The 16,665-nt window shown below is 37.8% G+C and overlaps 1 protein-coding gene and 2 long non-coding RNA genes across 3 annotated transcripts; 2 read left to right on the plus strand and 1 right to left on the minus strand.

Annotated features, from left to right (window-relative positions):
• Positions 1-5,649: 5,649 nt before the first annotated feature.
• LOC121052196 lies at positions 5,650-10,131 on the minus strand. Its single transcript, XR_005808387.1, has 4 exons — positions 9,914-10,131; positions 9,269-9,555; positions 6,423-6,537; positions 5,650-5,793 (listed from the first exon to the last, which is right to left on the minus strand). It is a non-coding gene; the product is annotated as an uncharacterized LOC121052196 (long non-coding RNA).
• A 454-nt stretch (positions 10,132-10,585) lies between these two features.
• LOC121049949 lies at positions 10,586-13,193 on the plus strand. The gene is made up of 3 exons (XM_040508440.1): positions 10,586-10,660; positions 12,375-12,653; positions 12,748-13,193. The coding sequence occupies exons 1-3, from the start codon at positions 10,586-10,588 to the stop codon at positions 13,087-13,089; spliced, it is 696 nt and encodes a 231-aa protein (XP_040364374.1). The 3' UTR covers positions 13,090-13,193.
• Positions 13,194-14,444: 1,251 nt separating this feature from the next.
• LOC121051285 lies at positions 14,445-15,764 on the plus strand. Its single transcript, XR_005805452.1, has 3 exons — positions 14,445-14,867; positions 14,946-15,227; positions 15,731-15,764. It is a non-coding gene; the product is annotated as an uncharacterized LOC121051285 (long non-coding RNA).
• The last annotated feature ends 901 nt before the right edge of the window (positions 15,765-16,665 follow it).

The raw sequence follows: 16,665 nt of genomic DNA on the forward strand, positions 1-16,665 counted from the left end.
ACAAATCCACAAAAGCCAACCCTTTAATCATCGGTTAGGAAAAACTGGTAAAAAAAAAACACGAATTGAAAAACAATTAGCCAGATATTACCCATATACATCTTCGTCCTCCTCTTCCGGCCCCTTGTTCTTCCTCTATCTCAGACCATTCTCCTGATGAAGAGATCCACCTCTCTCTCTCTCTGTGTGTTCAACTCAAGCAAAGAAGCAAAATTACAAGTCGAGAAAAGCCCCCATTCAGCTATAGAGTATATAGAAAGTCGAACTTCTCAAATACCAATAACAACAACTTCACAACAACAACAACTAAGATCTACAAATAGTTTAATTTAAGAAACTTTTTGAAGGCTAGCTTACCGCAAAATTGATTTCTCAATGCCATTAACGAAAATTGAAGACCCCATTAACAAATATAAGGAAAATTTCACATATAGTTCACACATAGGAGAGAAATTGAGATTTAGAGTTTATGGGTTGAAAGTTACTAACCTGGAATTTGAGATTATGAGTTGAAAGTAATGGAGATGGAGGGTGAAAAGGTTTATGGCTGAGATCAATCTCACGCTTTCTGGGTTCCAATTTACTTTCTTCTTTTTTCTCCTTTAATAAGCGAGCAGATAATACGCGGAGATTCCAAGACAATTTACTCTTTTTTTATTGAAACGCAGCGTTTTCGCTGGTCCGAATGGCGGTAAATTTCCCTCTTAGGCCCAAAAGTTTTATGCAAAAAGGTTTTGGCTCTTTTCTCTTTTTCTTTCCCGCGTTCTGGCTTTTAGGAGGATGGGACTGGTCTAAAAAAAAAAAAAAAACTCAAATTAGTGTCGAAAGTTTTCGACACTAACTTTAGGCCCTCCGTCACAATAATTGAGGAGCATTGTTGGACTGAAGGACGAAAGTATGGGTGACGAAATTAGAAATTTTGTGACCCATTCTTAAAATAGGTCACAAATTTAAGGTTTGTCACCTATAATTTTGTGACTAAAAGGGTAAATTCTTGTAGTGCTACATGCATTTATGAGGATAATATATGCAGCTTGTATTGAGCAAATGAAGTTAGGTTTCATCAAGGGTGACAACACCAAGCATATATCGCCTAAGATCTTTTACAATCAGCAACAACAATCACTTCTAAAGATTGAAGTGAATCAAATCCGATTAGAGGATAATGTAGCGGACTTATTCACTAAGTCGTTACCTAAATCCACGTTTGAGAAACATGTGAAGAGTCTCGGATTGAGAAAATTATCCGAACTCCCATGATTGTAGCTAGCTATCAGGGGGAGATGTCGACATCAGGGGAAGGAATGAAGTCTACATGATCGATCTCGAAGAGTGAAGGACGTGTTGTGCTCTTTTTGTCCTTCGACCAGGGTTAGTTTTGTCCCAAGTGGTTTTTGTTACCTGGCAAGGTTTTTAACGAGGCAACGATCAAAGCGTCATCACCAAGTTTGAGCGGCACAAGGGGGAGTGTTGAAGGATATCGACATTGACTGTGCCTCTTCAAACTAGGGTTTAGTTCTAGAGTTGTAATATGAGAGAAGGTCCTAGATTTCCTAATTATATTCGGATTCTATTTCCTTGTATGACAAGATTATGTACTTTGTAAATCCTTATATAAAGGGCTCCTATTATCAATAATAGAACACACACAATTCTCCCATCTATTCTCTATGCAATTCCATTTTTACTACAACATGTCCTTTATTATTGTAATTTTATATTATGGTACTTTAGTGTTTCAATAAATCAGAAACATGTAAGGTGAATAAAATAATTAGTAGGGTGGTACTAGCCGTACCCTTTTTATTGTTTATAAAATAATGTATATAAGACATGAAACGATTTATCATGATAATGCTAACTTTAACCAATATCATTCGTTTGTTCAAATGTATGTATACCATGTACATGCTTCATCACCCTACATAATTGGTTTAATTTGCTAGCTAGCTAGTTGCCTTGTGATGAAGCACCGAGATCGGACTTGGAGGAAGATACATGGTCCTTCATGATGATCTTGCCGGCTGCTCTTCGCCATTTTTTACTACCCTGACCAGTAGCCATTTGAGGACCCTCTGTAGACTTCTTCTTCGGATGAGTTTTAATGCGAATGACTCGTCTTTCTATTGCAGAAGCTGCAAACTGCTTCAACTGATCCAACTGATCTTTGTTATAATATTGGTAGAGAAACTTGTCCTTGGTGAAATGCCACCAGCATTTGTTGACTACCTTCTTCAAGTCTTCGGCCTTCAGAGCAAAGACCTCGACTTTGTTCACAGACTTAACCTTTCTGGTCGAGTTGGGCAAGTCGATCGGAAGAAGTAGTAAAACTTGATATCCAATTCAGAAGTTCTTCCCCACATAAATCACCTTGCTCAAGAACCTTAGAATTACCAATTTTAATACCTTATCTCCTTTATCATGTGTTCTATAGGTCCGTACCATGCCTTGCCTGATGAACAGCACCTTATCAAGTGGACACCCCTCTTCCATTATAGTTTGCTCCTCGTTGTAAATCATGGGCCTAAGATACTTGCATATTTCTTTTAACAATCTTCCATCCATTCTTTGAAGCATTGGAACCTAGATTAACAGAATTTTTTTTGTTATTTTAAATGCATGATATAATGTACAAGATGAACAATTATCGCTTTCAGAATTTTACTTAAACGAGAACCCATTTATTCCCATATACCATAACGACATTATACTTCAACAGGTAAAAGATGCATAGCTTAAAAGTTCACATATGTATTAGAAACATGCATTCATGATTCATATGTCAGAGAAGATCCATGAGAACAAAGATGAAGGAATATAATTACAAATACTTAATTACTTTCTTGAGGGTAGCCAACCGCATATAGTGTTTGATATAATTGCTGTGTCTCACAGGAAGTAAAGAGAGGATGTTCTCCACTTGAACATCTTTGTTTTCTTCGATTCTTCGTTCCACGGTTTGCATGATCAATTCCTTCAATATTTTAGGTACGCCCTTTCTAGATAGCCACAAATCTACCTCCAGATCTTTCGTTTTCGTTATCCGCCGAATCTCTTCTGCTTGTGTATAGTTGCAAACTGGAGATATGTCTGTGCATATATATAACGGTGAAAGCTTTTCAGCTCATATATATGCATAAGATTAAAGCATATATCAATTTATATAAAGACTCATAGCATGCACCAACCTGCAAATTTCCAATGAGATATAAAAATAGTAGCAGGCCGGTAATAGAGATGAAAACCGCAAAGAGGTTTTCCCATGCAGTGGTACTGGGCTGCAGGTTTTGACCAAGAGAACTGCAAGCATGAAAGGAGCTAATATTAAACAGTACTCGAGACATTCATTTCTTTATCTATACATTTTCCAATTTCCATTTCTTTTTATCGGAATATAATACTAATTGTAACTATCGCAACGACAGTGATTTTCACAATCCATATTTTAACATACTTTAAACTATATCAATAAACATGAGTGCAAACCTGAGATTCCGCAAGCCCCACCAAAAACAAATAAAAAACTTCTGTGGAAAATCCGTTGACCCTAGCATGCCAGACCGTAAGGCATCAGTAAATACACCTAAATCGAAGAGTGTTGGGTTCGGTGGATTTATAGGACATAAGCCATTTAGTAATGTTATATTCCTCGATGCATCATCACAGTCAAAACTATTATGTTCATATTCATTTTCAGTACTGTAAGCATATTGCCAACAAGCTGTCTCTGATCTCTTAGAATAGAAAAATAGAGCTGATAGCTTAACATATCAATCATGCATTTATATGACAACAAAGATGAAAATGCAGTGTTCTTATAATAGAACTGACCTCTGAGTCTCTTCCAAGTTCTGAACCACATCTACAGTTATTTCAGAGTGGGTTGACATAACTTAACAGCTTCGAATCCCCAGAAATTATCAAATCATGGGACAATGCTCCTCAATTGACACAAATTCTTTCTTAGAAACTGAAATCGATCAGCTCGCTAGCATTGAAAGAAGTCTGAGAAGGGGAAGCCTACTATATATTATGCTGTTGGTTCCCATATTATATGTAGTCATGCAATGTTGGTTAAGGTCTCATATATGAGCAAGTTGATTTAATCATTTGCCGAACAGAATTTTTCTTACAGAAGACAAGCAAAGAAGCGTTGACAATAGATGTGTATCTTTCACCCAAATCCCAACTTGATCCCAACTGGATCAATTTGTTCATTACCAACCAAAGCAATCCTAATACGTCTTAAAGAAATAATGGTAATTAAAGCTCAAGTGCACATGCAAATTGATTAAAACTTGATCATTTGCATTTGATTATTGATTCAAACTCGTAGACTTTTCATCGGAAATTGGTAGTAGGGATAGCAATGGGGAGGGTAGGGTAAGGGGATTAAATTATCATCCCCATACTAGACTTTATTCTTCATCCTCTTAGCCGCCTCAATCCTCGTAATAAAATACTAGGGATTCCCCGTCCCCGTCTCCATTGGGGATTAGGTCCCCGTACCCTCCCTAATTCCCGTTAACAATATTACTAATTTATTAAATAAAAATTAATACAAATAATTATGTATTGTAAAATATGAAGTTCAAAATCAAACCTTAAAATAAAATAAATTTCTTAGTTCAATCAAGAAAAATTGACATGTTGATAAAGATCTTTTATTAAAAGAATCTTCATTTTTTGAACATATTTATTAACAGAATTTAAATATTGAAAAAATGATGAAGTTTACATAAATATTTATTTATAAAAATATCAAAAAATATATATAATAATATAATAATATATAATATATATATATATATATAGACACACACACATACATTTCAGATAATTCTTATTGGGTGGGTATGAGGATGAGGAACAAAATATTATCCTCACCCCATACCCGATTTTAAAATTCGAATACTGGGGATCCCCATCCCCATTACCCAATTTTCTCAATTTTCTCCCCGTTAGGGTCTAATACTCGATGGATACCCTACCCGATGAAGATTTTTGCTATCCCTATTGGTAGCTACTCTCCTCCTGACCACCCGCGATAAGCCGATAAAAGCCATCAAGGAAACTTCATGTTCGGCTGGATTACGTACATTTTCTAGATTTTCTAGGCGGCTAAGCCCAATGAAACCCTGGAACCCTGGGAGACTGAGATGATATTGATTTGGGCTTTTATCCTTTGATTCATAAACTATACTTGGTTGAATGCAGAAAGAGGTGAAGCCCATGTTTAAGTGGCCCAATCCAGGCTCTTGAGTTGAGAAGAGTGATAGGGTAGGTGCTTATGCAGCCCAACGAGTTGTAATTGGGGTGGGATCCAGATCTGGAAAAGCGGGCGTTATTGGTTTTGGGTCTTTTGACCCATCTGGGTTGCGCTCTCTGCTCCAGAAGAAACAATATTACAATGGCAAGTTAGGGACTGTGTTTTGTTAATTTCTTTGTAAAGATAGCTACTTTCAACTACGAGTGTGGTTTTCTTTCATTTGAAGAACAAAAAGGGAGAGGGGTGATGAAAGCTTACGGATTTTGATATCTGAAACTATATACAGTCAAAGAATGAATCTAGTATACTAAACCAAAGTACCAAACGAGCTATCTAGCCTTCTAGAGACCAGAATGGTTAAGTCGTCGGAAGAGCTAAACTTTGATGCCCAATTGAGTGATAAAGTAATATGGGTATTCATGATCACTTCCTTCAAATTGCTAGGCAGGCCTTCTCTAGTTAGCCACAAATCCACATCCTTGCTTAGCGTTTCTCTCGTGTCTTTCCGACGTTGTACTTGCGAACTGCATATATCCCATGCCAAATAGCCGCAGGTTGTTAATTAGCAAAAGATGAATATATTTGCAAATGGAAAGTATTAATTTCAAGATCGATGTTGATGGTCACAACTCAAATCACAACCGAAAGTTTTGTAGGCATGCATTTGACAACGGATAACCAATGTGTAACAAAATATCAATTCTAGCTGCGATGCTATATAAATATATAATATATAATTTCGATAATCAAATGAGGCATGTATAGTCAAGCTTAGGGTAGAGGTGTGGAACTGACAAATGAGACTGTCTTATAACTACTATTTCGAAAACACATACTACCACTTTGATAACTTACGGAGTAACTAAAAAAATATCTTTACTAAAGTACGTAAATAAGGTCATCTCTAAAGTACACATATATGTTTCTGTTTGAGTAACTGAACCGTAAAAGTGTTAGTTACTTGTATGCTATATATCAGTGTATAGTAAAAATTTCCCAAAAACTTTAGCTCGTGATAATAAATATATAAGTAAAAATCCAAAGCAACAAGTTCCTGAACTTTCAATAAGACAATTTGATGTTTCTAAAGACCATGAACGGGTTGGCAGTAATTAGAAGAAAACCAAGTTTCATATAAAGACTCGGCACTAACCTGCAGAATTGCATTGAGATATATTAAAAATAGAATCATTCCAACTACTGAGATGCCAAGCGCAAACAGATTTTCCCAAGCATAGGTATTGGTCTCGAGATTTTGACCAAAAGAGCTGCAAAATAGAAACGGATCTATGAGCTCAATTTAGAATTTCTATCGCCAGTTCTCTATGTTAAAAACATTGGTTAGCATCACCATGTATGGGACTTGAACTATTTAGGAAATTAAAGATGGTAAAACAATGAACTGAAACTTGCATCATCAAATGCGGGCATTTTTTCAATTGTTTCAACAATGTGTTAGAAATCATGGTAGAAACGAAGAGGCAAAGAAAATGGCTATGGAGTACTCTGTAACAAACCGTAGAAATTTGGGTACATGAATGAATGAAGAAGACGATGTACAGTTACAAAGAAAATGACCAACACTCAGTTAGATAAAAACTCCATATTTATGCTAATGTGGTTATATCTCTGTTGACTGTTGACTTTGACCATCAGCATATGACTTGTACTCTTAACATCCCCCCTCAGACTAGTGCTGGGATCCCCAAGCACTAGGGTGCTACAGAGAATGTGTTTTCAACCAGGAGGAATGAGATCGAGGAAGTGATTGCCACAAATTCGAAGACTCACAAGCTTGCCTACAATTCATTAAATTTATGTCCAGAGTGGAAGGTAGTAGCCAAGTTCTTGGTGTCCGCAAAACTGCAAGTTTCGTGAGGAGAGCTTGCTGCAATTGAGGTCGAGTAGGAACTGATAATGAAAATGGCAGAGACTTGACGACTTGTGATTGAGAAGCATTGTTAGTTGGCTGAGTAGCAATGGAGGGTGGCTTTGGTTGAGTGCAAATGGAAGCAGACAAAGCTTGAGGTGCTGCAGGGGATGGTGGTTGACAATCATACTGATGCCTTGTAGCAAATATCTGAGGTTGAGGATTTCTAAGATGACATTTGTAGGCAGGGTGACCAATTTTGTCACAAATTTGGCAAACTACCGAAGAACTTGATGCACCATGCTGTTGTTGACAATTCCTGTAATAACACTTGTATGCACTGTGCCCTGGTTTTTCACAGATCTAACACACAATGACATTGATGAAGTTCCCATTGGTTCTTGGCTTCTCATTGTTTTTATTGGACCTATTGTTGTAGTTGTTTGTGCCCTTGTTACTTGGAAAATTTGGATATGAAGTATTGTCATCTGAGTAGCCACCATCTGCAAAGGAATTGATAAAGCCATTCTGCTGATAATCATTGTTTGAAGAATCATTCTGAACAGTTTGATGAGAGAAATTCTGCTGAGATAAAATTGCATTCTGGTGTGGAGTGCTGTTGTAGTTGCAGTTATTCATAGTAGATGCATGTTGCTGTTGATGACTGAATGGCAGAGACATATTGGAACCCTTTTGAGCAATAAAACCAGATGTTTGATGAGAGACATCAAACAGAAATGGCATTGGATTGTATACCATGTTAGAAATCATGGTAGAAACGAAGAGGCAAAGAAAATGGCTATGGAGTACTCTGTAACAAACCGTAGAAATCTGGGTACATGAATGAATGAAGAAGACGATGTACAGTTACAAAGAAAATGACCAACACTCAGTTAGATAAAAACTCCATATTTATGCTAATGTGGTTATATCTCTGTTGACTGTTGACTTTGACCATCATCATATGACTTGTACTCTTAACACAATGAACTGAAGGTTGGACAACGGCTGCAAAAGAAACTGTATCTATTGGTAATTTTAGGAATTAAGATCAACATGTGTTATTATTATACGTAACATTTCTCAATTTATAAGAATATAAGATTGAACAGCAGTATATGCAAACCTTAGACTTCGCAGACCCCACCAAGAACAATGCAAGAACTTTTGGGGCAAATCTGTTGATCTCAATATATCAGATTGAAGTGCAGCGAGAAATATACCAAAATTGAAGAGTGTTGAATTTGGTGTACTTATGGGGCATAAATAATTTAAAAAGGTGACATTCTTAAACAACTAATTGCCACCACAGTGACCACACTCAAAAGTATAATTAGCTTCACATTTGTTTACTCTTCGACGTGCGTATTGCCAACAATTCATCTCTCATTGAATAGAAAAGAAGGACCAAGGAGCTCCTAGCACCTAAATAATTAACAAATTAATTAGTTGATTATGGTAAAATAGTCCTTAGCCAAGGTTGAAAAAGAAAAGATGTAATGTCCTTTCTCGAAGGGAGCAAGATAAGTGCACTAAATTTCATGAGAATGTTTTAAATTTTTTATTTTTTAAGGAAGAATTATAAATATTTTAAATTGTTGTAAAATAGGGAATGTGTTAAAGTTGGAGAAGAAAAATTATTGAAAACTTTGACTTTTGCTTCCCTATATATAATTTGTATAGAAAAGTTGTTGGAGTTGCTCTTAATAGAGGGAAGTGCAAAAAAAATGATTAATGAATTAATATTTTTTTGTCTTCATTCAATCCATCTTATAATATCATTGAGATTTGAACTCTATTTGATCTTTACGGTATTCCAAATAACTAATAGATATCACAGTTCACCAATATTAAAGATGTAAATTAATAAAACAAAAATTGGTTTCAATTTCATTAATTATGGGCAAATTGGAAAGACACAAAAATTGTTTTTTTTTTTTAAGGACAAAAATTGTTAGCATTGAATTCCTAGGATTTAGTGAAGTTAGAAGATACTTGGTAGACAATAAGCGGGGAAGGTTGGAAAGGAAAGTAATGAAGAAGGTTCTAAAATTCCTCAAACAACGAATTTCATTCACTAAAGCAATACTTATACATGAAGTTCAAAACAAGAAGGAAGCAAAACTTACTAGTTGAAAACATACATGACTCGCAAGGATGAACTTATACACCCTGAACCATAGTCGATGTCCACTGTCACCATAACGAGCTTTACTATCAGCCTCCTCCTTATTGACCTTGCATGATAGGTACATACGAAAAATTCGTGGAAAATATTGGAATATGATAAGAAAGTTTAAGAACTTCCTCACATTCAAAGATTTCGAATCCCTCGTTCTTGCAAGTAATATGAGGATGACTACCTGCAAACATTACAAAGGCTTAAAACCGCTCGTAGCTAGCCTGCTGCTCTTACCTGTGGAATGGGAAGAATAGCTAAAATGTCAATTAGGAAGTAATTCTATGATGCACGGAAACGCGAAATTGGCCGCATATCCCGTATCGAAACGGGAAACGAGTACGAAATGCCTTGGAAACGCGTATCCTGATTTGGAAACGGTTTGGATACGTCCGTATCCAATGCGGAAACGCAGAATATAAATAAATCGGAAACGCGAGGGTAATACTGACTTTTTACTCTGCAAAAAATGGAAAAAAAAAAAAAAAAAAAAAAAAAAAAAGAGTCCTAAACTCAGATCGAGAGAGAGAGAGACCAAATCTCAGATCAAGAGAGAGAGAGAGTTACAATCTCAGATCCAGATCGAGAGAGATACCTAATCTCAGCCGCCCCATTCCCATTCACATACTTCACCAAGCTCCCATTCTCACTCTCCACCACCCTCACGCTTCCATTCGAGTACTTGTTCGCCGCGCCATTCGAACTATATCCACTACCACTACCGCCATTGCAATAAAGGTCGGTGAGCTTTGCTGAAACCCTAACTGCAATTTTCATGGCCGGGAGGGAGAGAGAGAGAGAGAGAGAGAGAGAGATTGGGGAAGATGAAGAGGGAAGTGAAGAAGAAGAAGACAGAAAGTCTGTGTTTTTGAGAGAGAAATATTTTATTTTTGTGAAGAAAAACGGAAATAAAAAAGGGGAGGGAAAGGGGTGGAGGTGGGGAGGACACGTGGCGAGTGAATGGATGAGTGTTTTGACTTTTGACTAGTAGTGGAGCTGTGCTAGTAGTGGTTCAGTTAACAGCATATGTGTCAATTTACTCAAGTATGAACATTTGGATTTATAATGTTTGATTGTGATAAATTAGTACTTTGATGTCTATGAAATAAGTTAATCTCCGTGTCAATTAATATGTAATTAATATATTTTTTATTATTTTGTAGAATAAGCTGAATTGTGCGGAAACGAGAGAAAGTGATGAGAAATTGAAGCAAAATGGAGTTTACGAGAGAAAAGATGAAATTGCGGGTCCAGTCAACCATCGTAAATGTCAGCAAGTGAAGTGAAACACGACTACTCCTTTGATGGTGGGTGTGAAAACATATTGAGATCGTGTGAAAGAGTTATATAATATATATATATATATATATAATTATATAAATGGAGGGAGAATAGGGAAATAGAAAAGAAATAAAAAAATAAAATAAGAAGGATGAAATTGGCTACGTGTTGCTCTATTAATTAAGCATTGCTTAATTATACTTTGCTACACCTTTTCTTTTCTCACGCAAGCGGCACGAGGGAGCATCAATTTTCTCTTCCTCTCTTGCTGGTAGCCATACACCGAGAGGACATGCACCAATCAATCTCAACCATTAAATTCACAATTTCTCTTCTCCATCAAGGAGGGCCGTCCATTTTATCCTCTATTGGAACACATGCATCATATATATTCATTCTAACCTACAGTAGCCGGAAGACACTCACCCTACAACAGCCCCGCGCACCACACCAAAGAGGCAGCCCCTTTGGGCTGCTCTCTCTCTCCTCCTTTCTCCTCCATTTTTCCTCTTTTCTTTTTATTTTATTTTGAGATTTGAAGGATTTACTCACCCAAAGCTTCAAGGATTTATCAAAGGGCTCAACCTCTACAAGATTCAATATTTGGGTATTTTGTGGGAGTTGTAATTCAAGACTAGTCATGCTAGCTTTTTAGCTATTTGTGATTATTCTTGTTTTCTCCTACACTTCTCTACTCTTTTCTATTTGAATTTTGTAATTTTGATGTCTATGATTATGGGTTGTGAGTAATTTCCTTGTTGGGGGTTAGGGTTGTGTCCCTAACCCAAATTTTGTGTAAAAGATGTTTAATTTAATGTAATGATGCAATTACCATATGATGGATGTTTATATCTATTTTTGTTGGGTTAAAATGCATGTCTAGGAGCCTAGTCAACTCTAGGGTGTGTATTTTGAGCATGTCTAGGATGGAGTTAGAGGCTTGACCCCCCTAATTCCCAAGCTAGAAACCTTCAATTTCGTATTCGAGGGGTTATAAGCATGGTGATTTACACCCGTTGAGTGATTGCGCGGGCGGGTCGCTTAGTAGTCTAATTCCTCGATCTCTACGTCTCTTGATGTGAATTAGTGACCCTTGAACCGGCTCTAATTCATGCCAAGTGAGTCCCTACGGCCCTTGAACTGGAGTAGGAATACCATGAAAGGGAATTTCGGTCCTTGAGCCTTGAACCGCCTTGGATACGACTACCGCCAAAATAGGAAATATGCATCTACATTAGATTAGCTTCCGACACATGAGATTTGGTGAAGGATCCTCCCTAACACCCGACATTCTCATTTATATTGTTTACACTTTTATTAATTTTTTTGCATTTTTATTAGTTGCTTTACATTTCATTATTATTTGTTAAGTTAGAATCAACCCCTAAACATTGAACTATTCCACTCATTTGTGCATATCCACCACTAGGTTCTTAGTTTTGATTAGGTTTTGGTGAAAATCAAAGCCGAGCATTGCTAAGGCTTGGTGCCTTAGATTAGTTTTATTTTATTTTATTTGTTTTATCTCCTTTATTTGCTTAGTGACTTTAGTTCCGACCACCCAAGGATTGTGGGTTAGCCACTAATCCCCGTGGTACGATAACTTTGGGCATTATACTTCCCTATCTTGACAATGATACGTACGCTTGCGTAAATGTGTATCCAGTCAATTACGTAAATATTCTAAGCACTGTTCTTGCTATATATTTGTTCATTGATAATGTGATGAAAACTTTGTGCTTATGTATTTAGTTATGTATTCTTTATATATGTAGAAACAAGTGAAAAAGTACAAGGAAGAAGAAGAAACAGTTTCTGGACTGTCTTCTATAAAGAATGATGCTGTTGCAAAAGTACTTGGTCCAGATCCACGAGGAGGAGTAAGAGGGTATGGGTTCGGTGCACTACCTTCAAAAGTCGATGCTCAATCACATGTAAGTAATAAAGTCACAATGTTAGAGAATGCTCTTGCTGCTCAAACACAAGTGGTAGACAAATTGCAAGAGATGGTGAGAGGCCTTTGTGCTCGGCTAGACCAAGGAGGAAATAACAATGTAAGTTTTGACTTGCATTAGTCTCAGTACATATCTTACCTCTTTTTGACACATTTAATTAGACTATTGACTGCCTTTTTTTTTTTCACTAAAGGAACACACTATTGCACAACAATCTGCTACTGAGATTGGAAATAGAAAACGTAAAGAAAATCCAAGTGTTACAAATACTGGTAGTGATATAGCACAGAGCAAACAGAAAGATGCAAGTGTTAGAAGTTCTTATAATGAGACAGAAAATGGTAGCCCAATGCAGCAAAGTTTTAATGGAAAGAAACAACTTTCTGGATTAGTTAACCCAAAAATAGTCCACAAGACAGATTTGGGGAAACAAGTGCAGTTGTTAAGTTGGTTTGCTAAAGAAGAAGTAGTTGCAAGTGCTAGCATTATATCAAAAGATCCACAAGTTGAGGTGCATCATGTTCCTCTTGGCTAGGGCTGGGCATAGAAAACCGAGTTACCGAACCCGGTCCGATCCCGAACCGAAAAATGCCGGGACGGTACGGGCCTCATTTTTGAATTTCTTGGTTTGGTACCGTCCCGAACCGAAACAGTAAAAACGGGACGGGCTTCGGTACCCTAAACTCAAACCCGAATTGGGCCCGGCCCGTACCAAATTATATAAATATTATATTTATTTTGATTAATTCTATTTATTTAATATCTGATTGGTCCATTTTCGAGTCTATACTTCTAGTATAGACATGAGCACATTGAATGCATGCTCATAAGTCATAACGGTCAACTCGGTTGGGTTTCTGCCACGAACCAGTCTACGTCTCCACGATCACTTTATCCACTTCGATGAGTTCGATCCCCAATTCTGAAACCTAATCCCCAGTTCGATGAGTTCGATCCCCAATTCGATGAGTTCGATCCCCAATTCTGAAACCTAATCCCCAGTTCGATCCCCACTTCGATGAGTTCGATCCCCAATTCTGAAACCTAATCCCCAGTTCGATCCCCAGCTCTCACAGTCTCACTCTTTCAGCAATTCATCACAACCATCACCAATTCATCACAATCTCATCACAATCCTCATCTCATCGTTGATTCACCAGTCATCAGTTCATCACAAATTCTGCAATTCAACATCACAGTTGAAGAACAGTATGGCTAGAGGGAAGAAGATAGTGGCTCGACCTCGACCAACAGCTTCTGGTCTTGAGGATTCTTCCACAGGAACATCACCATCTTATCCTCGAGCTGGTGAAGCACAACAACAATTATTTCAGCAGATTGAAGCTCAAGCTCAAGCTGAAGAAGGTGCAAGTCAACCTGAAGCTACTGCAACTGAAGAAGGTGCACATGTGCAGAGTTGAAGACCTGAAAGGCTGAAAGCTACCAGTTTGCAAACTCAAAAAATTGCCCAGTTTGCAAACTTTGAAAGCATTTGTTTTTTTTTTTTTTTTTTTTTTTTCCGGGTTGTTGTTCAGTCCCGATTTGGGCCCGAGCCCGGGCCGAAACCGGTCGGGTTCGGTACAGTCGGTATCAAATCCAAAAAAGTGCCTTACCGGCCCGGCCCGTACCGAAAGATAATTTCGGGCCCGGGATCGTGTAATACCCTGAAAAATCCAAATTAAATTCCGTGGATTTTTATAATTGATTTTGCGGTATTAGGAGCGAGTACGAAGCCTGGAGAAGTTGTGGAAGTAGTTCGAACGATTTTATTTTTGAAAACGAACGTTATTTAGGGACCCGCGAAAGTTGACTTTTTATATGTACCGAATTTGGGAAAGCTTCCTTCATGAAAGTTGTAGAGCTCGTCGATACGATCGCGTACATATGTGGAACGCAATATTCGGAGTTCGTATGAATAAGTTATGAATATTTGAAAATTGGGATTTTTCTATAAATAGGGGAAAATTTTCTGATTTTTCATTAAGGACGAAGAAGATCAAATTTTGCTGAATAGTCCCCCTCCGGTTCTCTCTCTCTCTCGCTCGAAACCCTCCCCATGCCTGCAGACCCGTCGACCCGACCCGGCCCCAGCGTCGCCGTCGCTGCTTCTCCGGCCACGACCCGGACCTCACCGGACTCGCCGTACTCCGTAGAGCCTCCCTCCGGTGTCGTCTTGCTCCGCCGCTGCTCCGAAAGCTGGATCGAAGGAGCCACAGTTCCGTCGGTGACCCGACCGGAAAACCCATTTTCCGGCATCCCCTCGGCCGATCCTTCCCATTTTCGTGATCTCCTCCTCCCCCTGATCATCCCCATGTAAGTCTTTCATCACGATTTTGTGTGTAGAACGCTAGATCAAGGTTTGACTTTTTCGACGTCCCTGATTTGATCTAGGATCTGATCGTGCGTCCGAGATTTAATCCAACTTCAAAGCTTGATCTAGGACTATCTAGGCCGAATCGGACTTAGCTCCAGGTATGAAAGCTGATCTCCCTTTCATTTTGAAGAAGTTTGTAGTTGACGACTTTTGCATCGGAGGTGGTTGACCTCCGTGTTGACCGCCGTGTTGACCACCCACTGACCACCGCTTGTGGCGGCGCGTCGGACCATATTTTGAGTTTATATTATCTGGACGATGATCTACGCATCCATACGAGCGTTTTGATATATTACAAGGTTATTTTAGAAAAAGTTGATAAATAGTGGATTTACGTTTTAACGGTTTTACGTTTTATCTTCGGTTTACGATCTGTGAAGATCAGACCATCGGTTTTACTTCAAATTTTAATATGTTGATCGTATGACTGTCCCGGTGACTTTGTGAGGTCACGGGCGAAGATCCGACCGTTGGATCTTCGTATATTTGTGAAATAGTGATTCGGAAGGCGATTCGTGAGAATCCGACCGTCGGATTTTCATGGAATTTTGTGGAGATGTTTATAAGGACGGTTCAGGAAGATCCGACCGTTGGATCTTCGTGATAATTTTGGAGGATGATCCTAAGGGCGATCCGTGAGGATCCGACCGTTAGATCATCATATGATTTCGATCCGACCGTTGGATCGTCTTTATTTTAGAATCCGACCGTTGGATGTTCTTTATTTTAGAATCTGACCATTGGATCGTCGTTTAAGTTTATTTCGTGTTTCGTTTACTAAGCAAAGACCATACTTGATTAGGTACTTGACGGTTTGAGTTGACGAGCGTTTGGAATATCATTATATTTGACTTTTTAGAAGACGCAGCTGGATTAGAGGTGAGTAAACCTCACGTGGTTCATATTACGAACCCAATAAATTTAATTACTTTATTTTTGTCGTAATTGTGTGAAAATATTTATGGAATAAATATTTGTTTTTAAATCATATGGACTTGATCAACTACGGTCCATAGGTAAGTAAAATGATTTTATTATACAAATGAATTTCACGGTTTTTATACTTGAACTATAGTTGATATTAGTGGTCATTCGTGAGCGGATGATTACGTATATATATACTTACGTGAAATATATATGTTAATTGGCGTGTGATTGGTATGATGAAATGATTGAGAATTGATTAGATATTATTCAAGCTATTAATCTCCCATTTAATTGTTGAATAATGAAATGTTGATCATATGATGTGAAAGCTATTTTATATGGCCAATTGTGAATATGTGGAAATTATTTTAAGAAGTAAAGATTTGTCTTGAAATAATATGTCTCTTATGTGGGTGTACATATGCATATTTACAATCTAAAATTTATAAAGATTGTATGTTGTGAAATTGATTATGTCTGAAAAATATAATTATGAAGCCGGGTGATTACAACAACCCCGTGCTTAAGTGAATTGCTGGTAAAACTGTTTTGGGTGTTATGAGGAGTTAAGCTGTGGGCCCTAGTCCCTTCAGATAGTGCACTATTATACTCTTAGGAAGGGTGTTACTTTGAGTATACATACTTTGGAGGGTGTCCTTGGTATGCTGCGGCTTACCCGTACTTTGGGAATAGTACGTCGGTCCCTAGTACGTGGATTTGTGATTTGATACAAGTCAACCTGGTTGTCCCATGCTATGGGAATAGTACGTCGGTCCCTAGCATGTGGATTTGTGATTTGTTACCAGTTAA

Source organism: Rosa chinensis, chromosome 1 (genome assembly GCF_002994745.2).
Source record: "Rosa chinensis cultivar Old Blush chromosome 1, RchiOBHm-V2, whole genome shotgun sequence".
Lineage (NCBI taxonomy): Eukaryota > Viridiplantae > Streptophyta > Magnoliopsida > Rosales > Rosaceae > Rosa > Rosa chinensis.